Source organism: Electrona antarctica (assembly GCF_951216825.1).
Source record: "Electrona antarctica genome assembly, contig: SUPER_10_unloc_2, whole genome shotgun sequence".
NCBI classification, from domain to species: Eukaryota; Metazoa; Chordata; class Actinopteri; order Myctophiformes; family Myctophidae; genus Electrona; species Electrona antarctica.
The window spans coordinates 560,796-579,236 of NW_027638777.1; the positions used below are offsets into that span (position 1 = coordinate 560,796).

Genomic DNA, 18,441 nt, shown 5'->3' on the forward strand with positions numbered 1-18,441 from the left:
AGTAATGGTGCCAGTAGCAGTGTTACATAGAATAGACCAGAACACTGTATAAAGTAATGGCACCAGTAGCAGTGTTACATAGAATAGACCAGAACACTGTATAAAGTAATGGTACCAGTAGCAGTGTTACATAGAATAGACCAGAACACTGTATAAAGTAATGGTACCAGTAGCAGTGTTACATAGAATAGACCAGAACACTGTATAAAGTAATGGTACCAGTAGCAGTGCTACATAGAATAGACCAGAACACTGTATAAAGTAATGGTACCAGTAGCAGTGTTACATAGAATAGACCAGAACACTGTATAAAGTAATGGTACCAGTAGCAGTGCTACATAGAATAGAGCAGAACACTGTATAAAGTAATGGTACCAGTAGCAGTGTTACATAGAATAGACCAGAACACTGTATAAAGTAATGGTACCAGTAGCAGTGTTACATAGAATAGACCAGAACACTGTATAAAGTAATGGTACCAGTAGCAGTGCTACATAGAATAGAGCAGAACACTGTATAAAGTAATGGTACCAGTAGCAGTGTTACATAGAATAGACCAGAACACTGTATAAAGTAATGGTACCAGTAGCAGTGTTACATAGAATAGACCAGAACACTATATAAAGTAATGGTACCAGTAGCAGTGCTACATAGAATAGACCAGAACACTGTATAAAGTAATGGTACCAGTAGCAGTGCTACATATAATAGACCAGAACACTGTATAAAGTAATGGTACCAGTAGCAGTGTTACATAGAATAGAGCAGAACACTGTATAAAGTAATGGTACCAGTAGCAGTGTTACATAGAATAGACCAGGACACTGTATAAAGTAATGGTACCAGTAGCAGTGCTACATAGAATAGACCAGGACACTGTATAAAGTAATGGTACCAGTAGCAGTGTTACATAGAATAGACCAGAACACTGTATAAAGTAATGGTACCAGTAGCAGTGCTACATAGAATAGAGCAGAACACTGTATAAAGTAATGGTACCAGTAGCGGTGTTACATAGAATAGACCAGAACACTGTATAAAGTAATGGTACCAGTAGCAGTGCTACATAGAATAGACCAGGACACTGTATAAAGTAATGGTACCAGTAGCAGTGTTACATAGAATAGACCAGAACACTGTATAAAGTAATGGTACCAGTAGCAGTGCTACATAGAATAGACCAGAACACTGTATAAAGTAATGGTACCAGTAGCAGTGTTACATAGAATAGACCAGAACACCATTGAACACATTGTGGTTGGCTGAATCATCATAGAGCCTGGACCCTGCACGTAAACGCATGTCAACAGTGTCTCCCTCCTCCAGCTCTACCATCATTCCATTAGATAACTGATCATTACCTCCACTGTTGGTTCCACAGTTAAATAAGAGTCTCTGCTCATTCTTATACATGGAGACACAGAAATGCTCTGATGATGATGACACATAGTTAAGTGCAGTGAATGTGAAGTGATAGAGTCCTTTGACCGGCGCAGAGAAGAGCCCTGAGAACACAGGATGAGAGAACACATTACATTAATAGAAATTAAAAATAAAAACCTAAATTAAAAAGTCAGATCTACAAGTTGTGTGAGTTAAGAGGTTACTTTCCTCATCTCCTCTGGACTGTTGCTTTCAATGTGAAACACACAGTGGTGGAAAGTAACTAAGTACATTTACTTAAGTGCTGTGTACTGGTATTTGCAGTTTACGTGAGTATTTCCAATTTCCAATACTTTTACTTTTACTCTGATCCAAATATTGTACTTTTACTCCTCTAGATTCATTTGAAAACTTTAGTTATAGTTACTTTGTAGATTTTGATATTACAAAACATATATTAACCACTTCAGCCCTATATATATTTCAGCCATTTGAAAATAACCGATCTACATTTTCAAAAGATTTGTATACATTTGAAAACTTGAAATGGCACATTTCTACTTTTTACTTGTAGTACTTTAAGTACATTATGTGTACATGGATGGATTGTAGTTTAATCACCTGTAGATGGATTGTAGGCGTTGCCGATGTTACTGAAGACCTTCTTGTAGATCAGCGTGGTGGAATAATTATAGTCTCCAACTTGTCCATCATTAGTCAAACCAGCAGAGAAGGCCGTGCACCTTTGGTTTGTCTGTCAACACAGGAGGAGCATTATCAAACAGTTTAAATATCATAAAAGCATAATATTATATTAAGCCAATACACCAATCTTGTTGTAAAGCAGCTTATCAGCTCCAACAAGACAAAGGATAGGCTATTAAAACTAAATGGTCACTAACAATACTATTACAATACTAATATTACTGTCTGTCAAATACAGAGACAGGATTTATTATCATGTATTATTAATTACTTGAAGTTGAACCCTAGTGCCTCTGTTCTGGAGCAAAGTATTGTAGTTGTGTATCTGTTATGTTTTGTGTTTTTTCTGGACATTTTATTAAAGGAGCATTCAGTGATTTGGGTGATTTGGAAACCCCCTGGTCCGCCCTGGTAACAAGATGTGCACATGCACGCACTACAGTGGGGGGGACACACGACAGGCCACCAGCACACACACCAAGGCCCGCCCCCGCTCAAGATTGGCGGAAGGCCCCTCTCTATCCTGATTAGATGAAGGCTGGGCCACCTAGCCAAAAACGAAACCTACGGTTTTTTGACCCCCAGGGGTTAACTGGGGATAGGGAGGAACTCCTTATATGGTCAGCACTCTCTATAGTAGGGAGGATTATCACAACAAAACAAAAAAATAAGTGATATTGGAATTAAGTGAAATCACTGAATATACCTTTAACAAAAGAGCTATAACTGTAAAAAAGAAATGTCAATAAATATTGCAATGTGTTGAACAGAACTGGGCCATGTTCTGTTGTGCACTTGTAGATCTGCTATTTTCAGCAAAGATATAGTGTAGAACAAAAACAGGGTCCTTGGGGATCCAGAAAACTGTAAATCTAAATCTTTCATTCACCTTAATGGTCAGATCCTCACTGACATTTTAACAGTGGAAGACGGTAAAGTCATTACTTTGGTTAAATGTAAATGTAACGTTTGGTTATATTTACACATAATTACTCATTAATAACCACTTAAACCTGACTGGGGTCCCCCAGGGCTGTATAATAAGTCTGCTAGTATTTCACTATACACCAAACCTCTTTAACAAATATAGCAGATCTACAAGCTCACAACATGTCACACATGGTTCAGAGAAAGTAAAGAGTCCACTGCAGAATGGTTGGGTAGGTTTGGAAAGTTTGGGAATTGTCTTTGTACAAAGTGTCTGATCTGAAAGTAGCGAAATAGATGAGAGCCAGGCAAATGGAATTCCTCTGTTAAGTGTGAGAATGGTGCCATAGCCCCGTTACTGTACAGATTTTAATAGTTCTGATCCCCTTGTCAAACCAATTCCGGAAGACAGGATCTGAACATGAGGGCTCAAACAAATGATTACGGTATATTGGAGTTAGATAAGATGGACTTTTGAGACCGAAATGTCTCCTGAATTGTGTCCAAATTGTATTAATAGTGTGTGTAACAGAGGGCATAGAGCTGACTACGGGAGGCCTGAGCATATTAGTGAGGAAAGAGAGTGCTGGCTGGAGGATATCTCCATTTGGGCCCACAGAGAAGTATTATCTGGGTTAACCCAGTGAATAATCTTTAAAATGTTACATGCCCAGTAGTAGTTAGTGACATTTGGAAGAGCCATCCCACCTAATAACTTAGGCCGTTGAAGATAAGCCTTCTTAACTACTATTTAACCCCAAAGTATAAGTCCCTTTTCAACACTACACATTTATACTTGCATTCACTGAACACTGATCAAATTACCTTCGCTTTCTTCCTTCAAGTCTTCAACCTGGACGTCACTGGTGTTGAGTCTGGTCTCAAAGCCCTCAATCTGACTCTCACTAGCACTAACTCTGGTCTCAAAGCCCTTAATCTGACTCTCACTAGCATTAAATCTGGTCTCAAAGCCCTCAATCTGACTCTCACTAGCACTAACTCTGGTCTCAAAGCCCTTAATCTGACTCTCACTAGCACTAACTCTGGTCTCAAAGCCCTCAATCTGACTCTCACTAGCACTAACTCTGGTCTCAAAGCCCTCAATCTGACTCTCACTAGCACTAACTCTGGTCTCAAAGCCCTCAATCTGACTCTCACTAGCACTAACTCTGGTCTCAAAGCCCTCAATCTGACTCTCACTAGCACCAACTCTGGTCTCAAAGCCCTCAATCTGACTCTCACTAGCACTAACTCTGGTCTCAAAGCCCTCAATCTGACTCTCACTAGCACTAACTCTGGTCTCAAAGCCCTCAATCTGACTCTCACTAGCACTAACTCTGGTCTCAAAGCCCTTAATCTGACTCTCACTAGCATTAAGTCTGGTATCAAAGCCCTCAATCTGACTCTCACTAGCACTAACTCTGGTCTCAAAGCCCTCAATCTGACTCTCACTAGCACTAACTCTGGTCTCAAAGCCCTCAATCTGACTCTCACTAGCACTAACTCTGGTCTCAAAGCCCTCAATCTGACTCTCACTAGCACTAACTCTGGTCTCAAAGACCTCAATCTGACTCTCACTAGCACTAACTCTGGTCTCAAAGCCCTCAATCTGACTCTCACTAGCACTAACTCTGGTCTCAAAGCCCTCAATCTGACTCTCACTAGCACTAACTCTGGTCTCAAAGCCCTCAATCTGACTCTCACTAGCACTAACTCTGGTCTCAAAGCCCTCAGTCTGACTCTCACTAGCACTAACTCTGGTCTCAAAGCCCTCAATCTGACTCTCACTAGCACTAACTCTGGTCTCAAAGCCCTTAATCTGACTCTCACTAGCATTAAGTCTGGTCTCAAAGCCCTCAATCTGACTCTCACTAGCACTAACTCTGGTCTCAAAGCCCTCAATCTGACTCTCACTAGCATTAAATCTGGTCTCAAAGCCCTTAATCTGACTCTCACTAGCATTAAGTCTGGTCTCAAAGCCTTCAACTTGACTCTCACTAGCACTAACTCTGGTCTCAAAGCCCTCAATCTGACTCTCACTAGCACTAACTCTGGTCTCAAAGCCCTCAATCTGACTCTCACTAGCATTAAGTCTGGTCTCAAAGCCCTTAATCTGACTCTCACTAGCATTAAGTCTGGTCTCAAAGCCTTCAATTTGACTCTCACTAGCACTAACTCTGGTCTCAAAGCCCTCAATCTGACTCTCACTAGCATTAAGTCTGGTCTCAAAGCCTTCAACTTGACTCTCACTAGCATTAAGTCTGGTATCAAAGCCTTCAACTTGACTCTCACTAGCACTAAGTCTGGTCTGGAGAACTTCAAATTGGCATTCACTGCTACTGAGTCTGGTTTGGAAGTCTTTCACGTGGCTATCGCTAGCACTCAATTTGGCAGCCATTACTGAAAAACATCACAGAGCAATGTTAGCATGTTAAACTATGAAACATTTTAAACACATTTCAACCTGTATACCTTTACAACCTCTTCCAGCTCCATTGTGACCATGCTAACCTGTCATGAACATCTTCTGCTTCTTGGCTTCTTCCTCGCTGGCTGCCACCCTGGTCTCCATGTTCCTCACATGGACCGCACTGGTACTGAGTCTGGTTTGGAGGTCTGCAACATGGACCTCACTGGTGCCAAGTCTGGTTTGGAGGTCTGCAACATGGACCTCACTGGTGCCAAGTCTGGTTTGGAGGTCTGCAACATGGGCCTCACTGGTACTGAGTCTGGTTTGGAGGTCTGCAACATGGACCTCACTGGTGCTGAGTCTGGTTTGGAGGTCTGCAACATGGACCTCACTGGTGCTGAGTCTGGTTTGGAGGTCTGCAACATGGACCTCACTGGTGCTGAGTCTGGTTTGGAGGTCTGCAACATGGACCTCACTGGTGCTGAGTCTGGTTTGGAGGTCTGCAACATGGGCCGCACTGGTGCTGAGTCTGGTTTGGAGGTCTGCAACATGGACCTCACTGGTGCTGAGTCTGGTTTGGAGGTCTGCAACATGGGCCGCACTGGTGCCGAGTCTGGTTTGGAGGTCTGCAACATGGACCTCACTGGTACTGAGTCTGGTTTGGAGGTCTGCAACATGGACCTCACTGGTACTGAGTCTGGTTTGGAGGTCTGCAACATGGACCTCACTGGTGCCGAGTCTGGTTTGGAGGTCTGCAACATGGACCTCACTGGTACTGAGTCTGGTTTGGAGGTCTGCAACATGGACCTCACTGGTGCTGAGTCTGGTTTGGAGGTCTGCAACATGGGCCGCACTGGTGCCGAGTCTGGTTTGGAGGTCTGCAACATGGACCTCACTGGTACCGAGTCTGGTTTGGAGGTCTGCAACATGGACCTCACTGGTACTGAGTCTGGTTTGGAGGTCTGCAACATGGACCTCACTGGTGCCGAGTCTGGTTTGGAGGTCTGCAACATGGACCTCACTGGTACTGAGTCTGGTTTGGAGGTCTGCAACATGGACCTCACTGGTGCCGAGTCTGGTTTGGAGCTCTGCAACATGGACCTCACTGGTGCTGAGTCTGGTTTGGAGGTCTGGAATGTTCTGATGAAGACTCATAGTGAATGTTCTGATGAAGACTCATAGTGAATGTTCTGATGAAGACTCATAGTGAATGTTCTGATGAAGACTCATAGTGAATGTTCTGATGAAGACTCATAGTGAATGTTCTGATGAAGACTCATAGTGAATGTGACTCATAGTGAATGTTCTGATGAAGACTCTTAGTGAATGTTCTGATGAAGACTCTTAGTGAATGTTCTTATGAAGACTCATAGTGAATGTTCTGATGAAGACTCTTAGTGAATGTTCTTATGAAGACTCATAGTGAATGTTCTGATGAAGACTCTTATTGAATGTTCTGATGAAGACTCATAGTGAATGTTCTGATGAAGACTCATAGTGAATGTTCTGATGAAGACTCTTATTGAATGTTCTGATGAAGACTCATAGTGAATGTTCTGATGAAGACTCATAGTGAATGTGACTCATAGTGAATGTTCTGATGAAGACTCATAGTGAATGTTCTGATGAAGACTCATAGTGAATGTGACTCATAGTGAATGTTCTGATGAAGACTCATAGTGAATGTTCTGATGAAGACTCATAGTGAATGTGACTCATAGTGAATGTTCTGATGAAGACTCATAGTGAATGTGACTCATAGTGAATGTTCTGATGAAGACTCATAGTGAATGTTCTGATGAAGACTCATAGTGAATGTTCTGATGAAGACTCATAGTGAATGTTCTGATGAAGACTCATAGTGAATGTTCTGATGAAGACTCATAGTGAATGTTCTGATGAAGACTCATAGTGAATGTTCTGATGAAGACTCTTAGTGAATGTTCTGATGAAGACTCTTAGTGAATGTTCTGATGAAGACTCATAGTGAATGTTCTGATGAAGACTCATAGTGAATGTTCTGATGAAGACTCATAGTGAATGCTCTGATGAAGACTCTTAGTGAATGTTCTGATGAAGACTCATAGTGAATGCTCTGATGAAGACTCTTAGTGAATGTTCTGATGAAGACTCATAGTGAATGTTCTGATGAAGACTCATAGTGAATGTTCTGATGAAGACTCATAGTGAATGTTCTGATGAAGACTCATAGTGAATGTTCTGATGAAGACTCATAGTGAATGTTCTGATGAAGACTCATAGTGAATGCTCTGATGAAGACTCTTAGTGAATGTTCTGATGAAGACTCATAGTGAATGTGACTCATAGTGAATGTTCTGATGAAGACTCATAGTGAATGTGACTCATAGTGAATGTTCTGATGAAGACTCATAGTGAATGTGACTCATAGTGAATGTTCTGATGAAGACTCATAGTGAATGTTCTGATGAAGACTCTTAGTGAATGTTCTGATGAAGACTCATAGTGAATGTTCTGATGAAGACTCATAGTGAATGTGACTCATAGTGAATGTTCTGATGAAGACTCATAGTGAATGTTCTGATGAAGACTCATAGTGAATGTGACTCATAGTGAATGTTCTGATGAAGACTCATAGTGAATGTGACTCATAGTGAATGTTCTGATGAAGACTCATAGTGAATGTGACTCATAGTGAATGTTCTGATGAAGACTCATAGTGAATGTGACTCATAGTGAATGTTCTGATGAAGACTCATAGTGAATGTTCTGATGAAGACTCATAGTGAATGTTCTGATGAAGACTCATAGTGAATGTGACTCATAGTGAATGCTCTGAAGACTCTTAGTGAATGTTCTGATGAAGACTCATAGTGAATGTGACTCATAGTGAATGTTCTGATGAAGACTCATAGTGAATGTGACTCATAGTGAATGTTCTGATGAAGACTCATAGTGAATGTTCTGATGAAGACTCATAGTGAATGTGACTCATAGTGAATGTTCTGATGAAGACTCATAGTGAATGTGACTCATAGTGAATGTTCTGATGAAGACTCATAGTGAATGTTCTGATGAAGACTCATAGTGAATGTGACTCATAGTGAATGTTCTGATGAAGACTCATAGTGAATGTGACTCATAGTGAATGTTCTGATGAAGACTCATAGTGAATGTGACTCATAGTGAATGTTCTGATGAAGACTCATAGTGAATGTTCTGATGAAGACTCATAGTGAATGTGACTCATAGTGAATGCTCTGATGAAGACTCTTAGTGAATGTTCTGATGAAGACTCATAGTGAATGTGACTCATAGTGAATGTTCTGATGAAGACTCATAGTGAATGTGACTCATAGTGAATGTTCTGATGAAGACTCATAGTGAATGTGACTCATAGTGAATGTTCTGATGAAGACTCATAGTGAATGTGACTCATAGTGAATGTTCTGATGAAGACTCATAGTGAATGTTCTGATGAAGACTCATAGTGAATGTGACTCATAGTGAATGCTCTGATGAAGACTCTTAGTGAATGTTCTGATGAAGACTCATAGTGAATGTGACTCATAGTGAATGTTCTGATGAAGACTCCCCAGCTAACATGTCCATATGGGCCCCACTTGGGTATTGACATGGGCTATGGGCTATGGGCTCCAAGTGGGCCGTGCACCCACTTTTCAAAAAGCGCCCACCTGTGTTAGCCCATATGGGCTTACGTGGGTTTCTAACTGGGTCTTAGGTAGTATCCAAATGGGCCATTTTATGTCAGAACCATGTGTGCGCCACCTGTGTTTGCCTATATGGGTTTTAACTGGGATCTGATTGGGCCTTAAGTGGGTACCAGCTGGGTAAATTATATGTGACCCATGTAGGCCACACTTGTGTCCGCCCATTAAGGGCTCCAAGTGGGCCGTGCACCCACTTTTCAAAAAGGGCCCACCTGTGTTAGCCCATATGGGCTTACGTGTGTTTCTAACTGGGTCTTAGGTGGTATCCAAATGGGCCATTTTATGTCAGAACGATGTGTGCGCCACCTGTGTTTGCCTATATGGGTTTTAACTGGGATCTGATTGGGCCTTAAGTGGGTACCAGCTGGGCAAATTATATGTGACCCATGTAGGCCACACTTGTGTCCGCCCATTAAGGGCTCCAAGTGGGCCGTGCACCCACTTTTCACAAAGGGCCCACCCGTGTTAGCCCATATGGGCTTACGTGTGTTTCTAACTGGGTCTTAGGTGGTATCCAAATGGGCCATTTTGTGTCAGAACCATGTGTGCGCCACCTGTGTTTGCATATATGGGTTTGAACTGGGATCTGATTGGGCCTTAAGTGGGTACCAGCTGGGCAAATTATATGTGACCCATGTAGGCCACACTTGTGTCCGCCCATTAAGGGCTCCAAGTGGGCCGTGCACCCACTTTTCACAAAGGGCCCACCTGTGTTATCCCATATGGGCTTACGTGTGTTTCTGGCTGGGTCTTAGGAGGGGTCCAAATGGGCCATTTTATGTCAGAACCATGTGTGTGCCACCTGTGTTTGCCTATATGGGTTTGAACCGGCATCTGGATGGGCCTTAAGTAGGTTCCAGCTGGGCAAATTATATGTGACCCATGTAGGCCACACTTGTGTTCGCCCATTAAGGGCTCCAAGTGGGTTTTCGCCCAGTATCCACTCAGGGCCCAGCTGTGTTATCCCATATGGGATTACGTGGGTTTCTGACTGGGTTTTAGGTGGGGTCAAAATTGGCAATTGTATGTCAAACCCATGTAGGCCTCACCTGTGTTTGCCTATATAGGCTTGAAGTGGGATCTGAATGGGCCTTAAATGGAGTCCAACTGGGCACTTTGAGACCGATGTAGATCCCACTTCTAGCAGCACAAGTGGGTAACACCCGGGAACTTTGCCAAAATGGGTTTCAAGTTGGCCCTGAAGGGATTTAAATGGGAGAATGTAGCAGTATGTTTACATGAACCCTGTTTAACAACTGCAAACACATTAACATAAGATGTAAAAAGTACCTAAGGTTAGCCAATTTAAGTTTTACCAGAGTGAAAAAACTATATCAGACAATATATCTTTTGACAAAGTTTATTGAAAAAAATGGTCACATGGAATCTATTGGTTGCAATATAAAAACCAAGCTTTGTTCTTTCAGACCAATTTTCTGTTAATGTTTTATATTGGCCTCAATAACATAACTGTCATAAATGAAACGTAGGAAAAACAAATGATTCACAAATTGTGTAAATAACACTTGTGTGAAGTGATGGGCGATCATATCATACATCACATTCCGTGCTCAGCCAATCAAATTATCGCTATGGGGTACACACATTGCTCAGCCAATCAAATAATCGTTATGGGGAACACACAAACACACAAAGATGGGCATAGGAGGGGCTAGCACCCCTCAAAAATAAACAAATAAAACACTATTGCAAGCTTATTGGGCAATGTTGAGCAATTTCAAGAACTTGAACCATCAAGTGAAGATAGTGTTAATTTAAAGGATATTTAACTTTCAAACATGTTTGGGGTCATTCTAACATTGCGGTGTTTTTTGTCACTGTACCCATACTTTAAGGAGTAAGGAGCAGCCATTCTCTCTGGGAGCTGGCGCTCGGGCAGCAATTAGGGGTTACGAATTTTGCTCAGGGACACACTTTGACACATTGCTGGCCTAGCATCATGCCAGGGACAACCAGGGGCTCTGGGTCCCCAGGCAGGTTCATTAACTTGTGAGCACCCAGTTTTTAAGTTGCTTGATTCAGTATTTAAATATTTGATATTCATATTATCAGACACTCCTCCTTCCTATGTAAACCTATGGTAACTTTAAACTCAATTTTAATCATGTTAGATTCATTGAAAACAACACTTAGCCTACTGCAAGACATAGATACATTGACAGACAATATGGAGGAAGCACTTATAGAAACCCCAACTGAAGTACTAGGGCAGGACAGGAAGAAAAACAAACTATGGGCCACTGATAACATCCTAGATCTACCGGGAAGCAGTAAAGTGGATCACAGCAACATAGAGCCACAATAATAGCAGACAAGCATGACTCTCTACTAACCGAGAAAGCAGCAATATCCAAGTGATGGACAGAGTATTGTTAGGAACTATACAAATGTGCAATAAGACCAGATCCCAACATACTAGTGCCATGAAGTCCAGTAGTGCATGTGGTAGGATGCCCCAATACTTCACGCTGAAGTAGAGGAGGTAGTAAAGAGCCTGCTATCGATAATGTCCCAGCAGAGCTTTGGGAGCATGGAGGGCAATCAATACATGATAATAGCATTGACACGCATCTACCAAAAGATACCAAGCAATGTACCCAATAAAATACCCCAAGAAAGGGAATGCAGGGCAGTGACAAAACTACAGAAACAACTGTTTTTTCTGTCTGGCTAGCAAAGTAATGCTGCAGATCATCTTGATTCAGACCAAAAAGGAGATATTCAAAGTCAGAATACTGATTGAGAAGCACCTTTAGCACCAGCACGACCTGTACCACAACAGGTAATTCAAGCACTATACCCAAGCAGTGCAGTTCTTATAAACAACATCATGGAGGAAGCACTCATAGAATATCACACCACCATATCCATCAGAGGAAGACCCTACCATCTCCAATGACATCAAACTTATGAGAAAACACAAGGCAGAGCATATGGCATGGATATGAAGAGAAAAGTAATATCCTGGTCACCAGCTACAGCCATACATATATCACCAAGGAACAGGCCACTTGCCTGTAGGAAGTAAAGGACTTATATACCTTGGGTCCTTTGTGAGTGAAGATGGCAGCTCCACAAAAGATAAAAGCAAGAATTGGGATAGCAACATCAGCCATGACTAGACTATACAGTATTTGGAAACATAACAAATAATAAATCAGCTTCTCAGTGACGGTCAGACTTTACAAGTCACTTGTACTCTCCACCCTATTCCATTGGCTCTGAAAGCTGGACACTTACAGCGGACACCGAGCACAGGATACAGTCGTTTGAAAGCAAGTGTGACAGAAGAATGCTACATATATCGTATAAGAAGACCGGACAAATGATTATGTTAAGACAGTTTAGCTACCACCCATGCTGGAGAACAGGAGCCTCTACTCTCATGGTCATGTCACAAGACATACCTCCCTGTCAAAGACCAAAGTACAGGGGACAGTGGAGGGAAAGTGGAGAAGAGGTAGACAGGCCTGAGTGGACAACATCAAGGAGTGGACTGGCTGCAGCTTTCAAACCCTGATATGGACAACAGAAGATCGAAAGCACTGGAGATACCAGAGTGCCCAAGCATCCACCATGACACCTGTACAACCCCCTAGGCCATGGGGTGAGTGAGTGTGTGAAATACTGAATCAAGCAACTTAAACTGTATGGGGTGTTCACAGAAGCCTGTGTAGACGTTAAAATGACCCCAACACAAAAAAGCCAACTTATCAGGAGGTAGTTGTTTACGCGTGTGTGTGTGTGTGTGTGTGTGTGTGTGTGTGTGTGTGTGTGTGTGTGTGTGTGTGTGTGTGTGTACGCGTGCGTGTGTGATACCAAGACTGTGTCAGATGGTGTTTTTTTCTAGTGGGGCTGTGCCCCATTGTCCTGTGTGTACTCAAGTGCTCTCTGAGCTCTTGCAGCCCTATTCCCACCTCAAGCACGAGCTCCTGTGAACCACTTTGACCACTTCTCTCCCTCCTTCTGGTGAATGTCCTGTGTGACTGCCACTGTGTTCTTCTTTAGTGTCCCTAAAAATAAACAACAAGAAGCTGACTTAGTAATGCTAGCTTGATTCTTACATTATGAAACATTATGAGACGTGTATATTTTAAATAATATAACTGAGGTAAAGGCCTATTCATAGTCTGGATTTTCGGTGGTGAGGTGACCACCGCTCCGGTGGTGAGCTGACCACCGAAGCTGTAATAACGTGGAGCGGTGGTGAGTAAAAACAGAGAGAAGGGCTGGGGAGAGCGGTGGTTTGCTCTTCACCGCGGCTCCGTGACGTCATGTTGTAGTTGCGGTGGTCACCTCACCACCAATAAAGACTATGAATAACGCTTAAGAATGTATCATGAAAGTTGTACTACAATCTAATCACACGGCCAAATGCTACAATAAATTACATGATTAATTATACATCAAGAATAGCTATGGTCTGTAAAGATATTTTTGCTGCATATTGAGGATTATTTTCTGAACAGAAAATTAAAAACAAACCAAAAAACAGTAATTCTAAATGTCTTGAGCTATGGTGGCAAATTTGTGAAATACAAACGGTGGCCTCTGTTCAGAATTGTTGTGATCCCTTTTCAGCAGTTACAGCTGTAATACTGTGGCATGCTTCTACTTCTGTACATCAAACATCAAATGTTTTGCCAAACACCATTTCAAGTTAGAATGACAAGAGGAAAGTTCAAGATAAATGTACAGTGGAGCAACCATTCTGTGCATGCAATCAAATTAAGGGCAAGATCCTATCAACTATGTGATTGTGATTAGAAACTACAAGTACATTTTGAAGTGAATACGATATTTCAACTTACAACTGGTTCCAGTAGGGCGGCTCCGTCTCTGTGTCCCACTTGAGGTGCTCACATTCAGGGTTCCAACAGCTGATCAGGGTTTCAGGTGGGCAGCAATTCCACTGTGACTCAGGGTTCCTACACATAATTTTACATTTCAAGATGTTAAATTCTCTGTATGTTTAAAGAAATGAAATAAATCTAATTCCATAGTTTACATACTTGCATGAGAACCTCCAGGGGACACACTGGGGCTGCTGGTTATACTCAGTGTCCACTTTCTTGCGGCTAACTCTCTGGGACACAGTAGTCAGTCCAACGCTGTTCATTCCACAGGGAGGTGTAGGTCACATGTCTTTGCGATGGCCTACAGTACATTCAATAAAAAAACGTACATTTTAGCAAACATAAAAAACTAACTTTAAGCAGTAGCATGGTGTGGGCCACAATGTCAAACAGCTCAGGAGAAATACAGATCACATGACATGCATGCAGGAGGAGTGAGCGCGCAGGAGTGTGCGGAATTGGAATGTGGCAGCCTGTCAGTCCAACCTACTTGATTCATGCAGACTCACTTCCTTTCTCAGATCGAGGTGGGACTTATGTGTCTAATAATAGAAGGGAAATTCCAGGTTGTGTGCCAATGTACTTGGCAAACACTTCAACACAGTGGTTTTGAAAGTGGGGTCTGGGGATCCCCAGGGGTCCTTGAGGGGATTCCAGGGGTCTCCAGATAAATTATGGATAATTGCGAACCAAATGGACCCTAATGTTGCTGCAACTCTGAGAACCAAATCCATTTTGTTTGACCACCATAACTGTACACTCTGTCATGGTGGTCCGTATTCTAATGCAGGGGTTCTCAAAGTGGGGTGCGAGGACCCCCACGGCCCTATATTGCCACAAAATATTATTAGAACCATTGCCCTAAAACAGCCATTTTACCTCCTCTGTCGTTTCAACATCAGTCTGTACATCAGATGGAGTCTCTGCTTCTGACATCGCATGTGTCTTCAAAAGAAAAGAGCACAAAAACAGGGGAAAGAGACATTAAAGTTAAAGCAATATTATGCCGAACCTTTGAATGGCATAGGGCTATCATACGCCTATCATATAGCCTCTCATTGCCTACTTACTCACACATGTGTTGTATTACACCTTGTAAAAGCTTAAAAGCTACTGGTGGGAAACTTGTTTTCAATGTGGAATAAAAACAGTTCTGGAGCCTTGTCAAAAGTAACAAGTTGGGTGCATGATGGCAATATTAAAAACCTATGTGAAATGCTAACAGTGGCCTATTTACAGATTTGTCACACACCCTATTCCACCAGTTATATAGCAGCTGTATGCTGTGGCATGCTTTTACTAGTGTACATCAAATGTTTTGCAAAATTACATCATTAACTCATTCTAGGCGGGAACCCCTTTTTGTAACCCTACCCTTCTGGTCAGGAACCCCTTTTGGGTTTCTGTACACTATGTACAGTATTCAAAAATTACAAACAAATGATGCCGCTATATAAATATTTGAAGTTTTTCAGAAAACTTAGGTCATGATTTAGAAGGATTTTTTTTAGAATCGGCCTAAGTCCAAAATGGGTTAACCCATTAAGACCTGGAATGCATCTGTCACTTTAGCGTTTAACCACATTAACAATTATTTTATACTTTAGCTAATGAGAGGAAAGCTGAGTGACAACGTTTCGGTCTAAATTACTTTCATCAAGTATCTCAGGTCATTTAGACCGACACGTTGTCACTCAGCTCAAATAAACTGTGGCTCTATAAATGATTTGCTATTTTTGGAACTAAATGCAAATCTTTGAATATATATTCTTTCACAGCAAACGATTTTAACTCAAATATTTGCTTCTGGTCGGTCCCTGAAACAAAATATTTTCAGCTGGGGGTCCACAGGGACATGAAAACATTCAAGCACCACTGATAGGGTTTTCAAAAAACTGGCAGGATTTAAGACATTTTGTAGTGTGGTCTCATGTAGAAATTTACATTTTAAACACTCAATTTTACCTTATGCACCATGAAAAAGAACTTCTTGTTATGTCCAGACATGGACACAGAACACAGCTAGTAATTTGTGGACTGGATCACTGGATCACTGGACATCTTCATTTCCAATTTACTTAAACAAATAGACGAAGAGGAGAATTACCCAAAAGAAACACAGACAGGCACATAAAAGCCCCCCCCCCCCCCAGCCTACCGTACTTCTAAAATCAAGACCTCCTTGTGACTGGTGTGGTGTCAACAAAAACAAATCAGGTGCACATACACAGACACATGCACAGGCACACCTTACAAACCTAAAACTTAAACAAGTGGTTCTCAACAAACTTGTTCATGTCAAGGACCCCCAAATTGACACTTATTAGCCGCAGACCAACATTTGAAAAGATATGCCAGGGACCCCCATAAGAGAAGATTTTCTCTTTTTTTCAAACATTTTCTATTTCAAGGACCCACAGTTTGACATGCATTAGGCTACGGACCCCCATGGCAATTCTATCTCTGGGACCACAATTTATATTGTAAAATCACACCCGTGTGAAGTGAGTGGTGCAACTCTGTGTGGGGGTCCCCGGAAGGTCCAGACCCACAGGAACGGGGCCAGGGGGTCAGCCGCCCCGCGTCCGGAATGGTTGAAAAATGACAGACTTACGGTGTGGGGGTCCCTCTACTGTACTGTCACTGTACTGTACCACCCCAAATCATCATATATACAGTTAATATGTGTATGTGTTGTGCTGCGCAACAGTTGTGAAAACCAACCAAAAGCTACTTTCTTGCTCGGACAGACCCAGCCAGCCAGCCAGCCAGGGACAGACCCAGGGACACACATAGCTGTCTATATACTCAAAAATAGTCAAATCAATGTTAATTTAACGCTGATAGTGTACAAATTTGTACACTCAGAGTTACAGACATGTAAGGGTCCATTTGTACAATCAGTTACAGACCAATAAGGGTCCATTTGGTTCCTGTACTATCAATCATTTAGCTGGGGACCCCCTGGAACTCCCTCAATACAGTCAAGGACCCCCCACTTCCCCACTTTTAGAACCACTGACAGACCTGTAAATATATGCTCTCTCTCTCTCTCTCTCTCTCTGATCTCCAACTCAGCAGAGCAGGCAGGCAACAAGTCACGTAGCCAAGAGAGCTATCTCCCAATTTACAATATTGTTACTGCTGCTAGTATTAACTACTGGTTGTTTAGGATAATTTATAACCAACAAGCAGATATGAAATAAATCGTCATGTTGTTCCATGTTAAAAGATGAGTCAATAATATAAAAGATAAATGTAGTAAAAACAAGGTGAATCAGTTATTCTTGTGCTGTGTTTCAGGGTTGAGCTGCTTAACGACCACACTGTTTTCAAACGTTTTACTACCGGTATTATTATTATTAAGGGTCCATTTGGTGGTTCCTGACTCCTGTACTATCAATCATTTAGCTGGGGACCCCCTGGAGCTCTCAAAATACAGTCAAGGACCCCACTTTGAGAACCACTGACTTAAACAGACCTGTAATGCTCTAGCCTCTTGCTAGAATCTCGCTCTCTCGTCGCGGGACCTTCGACACACTTTTACCCAAGCATAGCCACTTCCAACAGCGTTTGTGTCTGTACCATGCAGCACCAAAAGCAATAATTTGAAACCCACAAAACGTCAGATGTTCATTGTTGTTGCCTTCCTTGTTATTTGTAATAATAAAGCCCGCAGCTGACTCTTATTTTAGTTATTGAAGCAAAATGCACAGCAGATAACAGAAGTTAAATGTAGATTTACTGGTCGCAAAAATAAGAAGCATGCTCTTACCTGGCCTGTAGCTGTATTGTCATGCAGGCGCTAGTCCGAGGTGCGGACGCATGTCGAACCAATGCTCCGTCGGACCATAGTATGCCTCCCCCTAATCTTGTGACTTTGTGTGCCAAACGGCTCCATGTTGTTGCAGATTCCATCACACAAATAGATCGGGAATTTCTTATTTCCTTGTTCAACTGCCTTTGATGACTTTATGTCTGTTAATTTAATGTGAATCTCTTTCTGTAGCGGATGGAACGGTTACACAGGTTAGTTTTCAAACAGCTCTCTCCGCGCCTGTCTGACTATTTGAAATTCACCACGTCATTTCCTGAATCAGTGAAGCACGTGACCCAGGACAACCAATCGCATTCGCGTTTCAAACGGAAATGCAATGCATTCTGGGACGATCTGTAGTTTATTTGAGTGCTATTCATTTAATTAATGCTGGAACATTATAAAAAAAAGTAATTATTATACATTGAGATAGCCATAGAGGTGTAGCCTGCAGCTAGAGTCTTCAACGTTTGTCAGGCCAATAACCCCTTCAGAGAGATGAAGCAGGGACCTCTATAACATACATAAAATTGTGTTGCAGAATAAAATAAACATTTCCATAGATTTCATAGCTTCATATACACTTGTATAAATACATGTTTTCATGTTAAT

The 18,441-nt window shown here is 41.9% G+C and overlaps 1 protein-coding gene across 1 annotated transcript; it reads right to left on the bottom strand.

Moving 5' to 3' along the window:
• Positions 1-11,467: 11,467 nt before the first annotated feature.
• Positions 11,468-17,923, bottom strand: LOC306931781 (uncharacterized protein). Its single transcript, XM_079532412.1, has 6 exons — positions 17,788-17,923; positions 15,978-16,089; positions 14,892-14,957; positions 14,169-14,313; positions 13,968-14,084; positions 11,468-13,169 (listed from the first exon to the last, which is right to left on the bottom strand). The coding sequence occupies exons 4-6, from the start codon at positions 14,273-14,275 to the stop codon at positions 13,064-13,066; spliced, it is 330 nt and encodes a 109-aa protein (XP_079388538.1). The 5' UTR covers positions 14,276-14,313; positions 14,892-14,957; positions 15,978-16,089; positions 17,788-17,923; the 3' UTR covers positions 11,468-13,063.
• Positions 17,924-18,441: the final 518 nt, after the last annotated feature.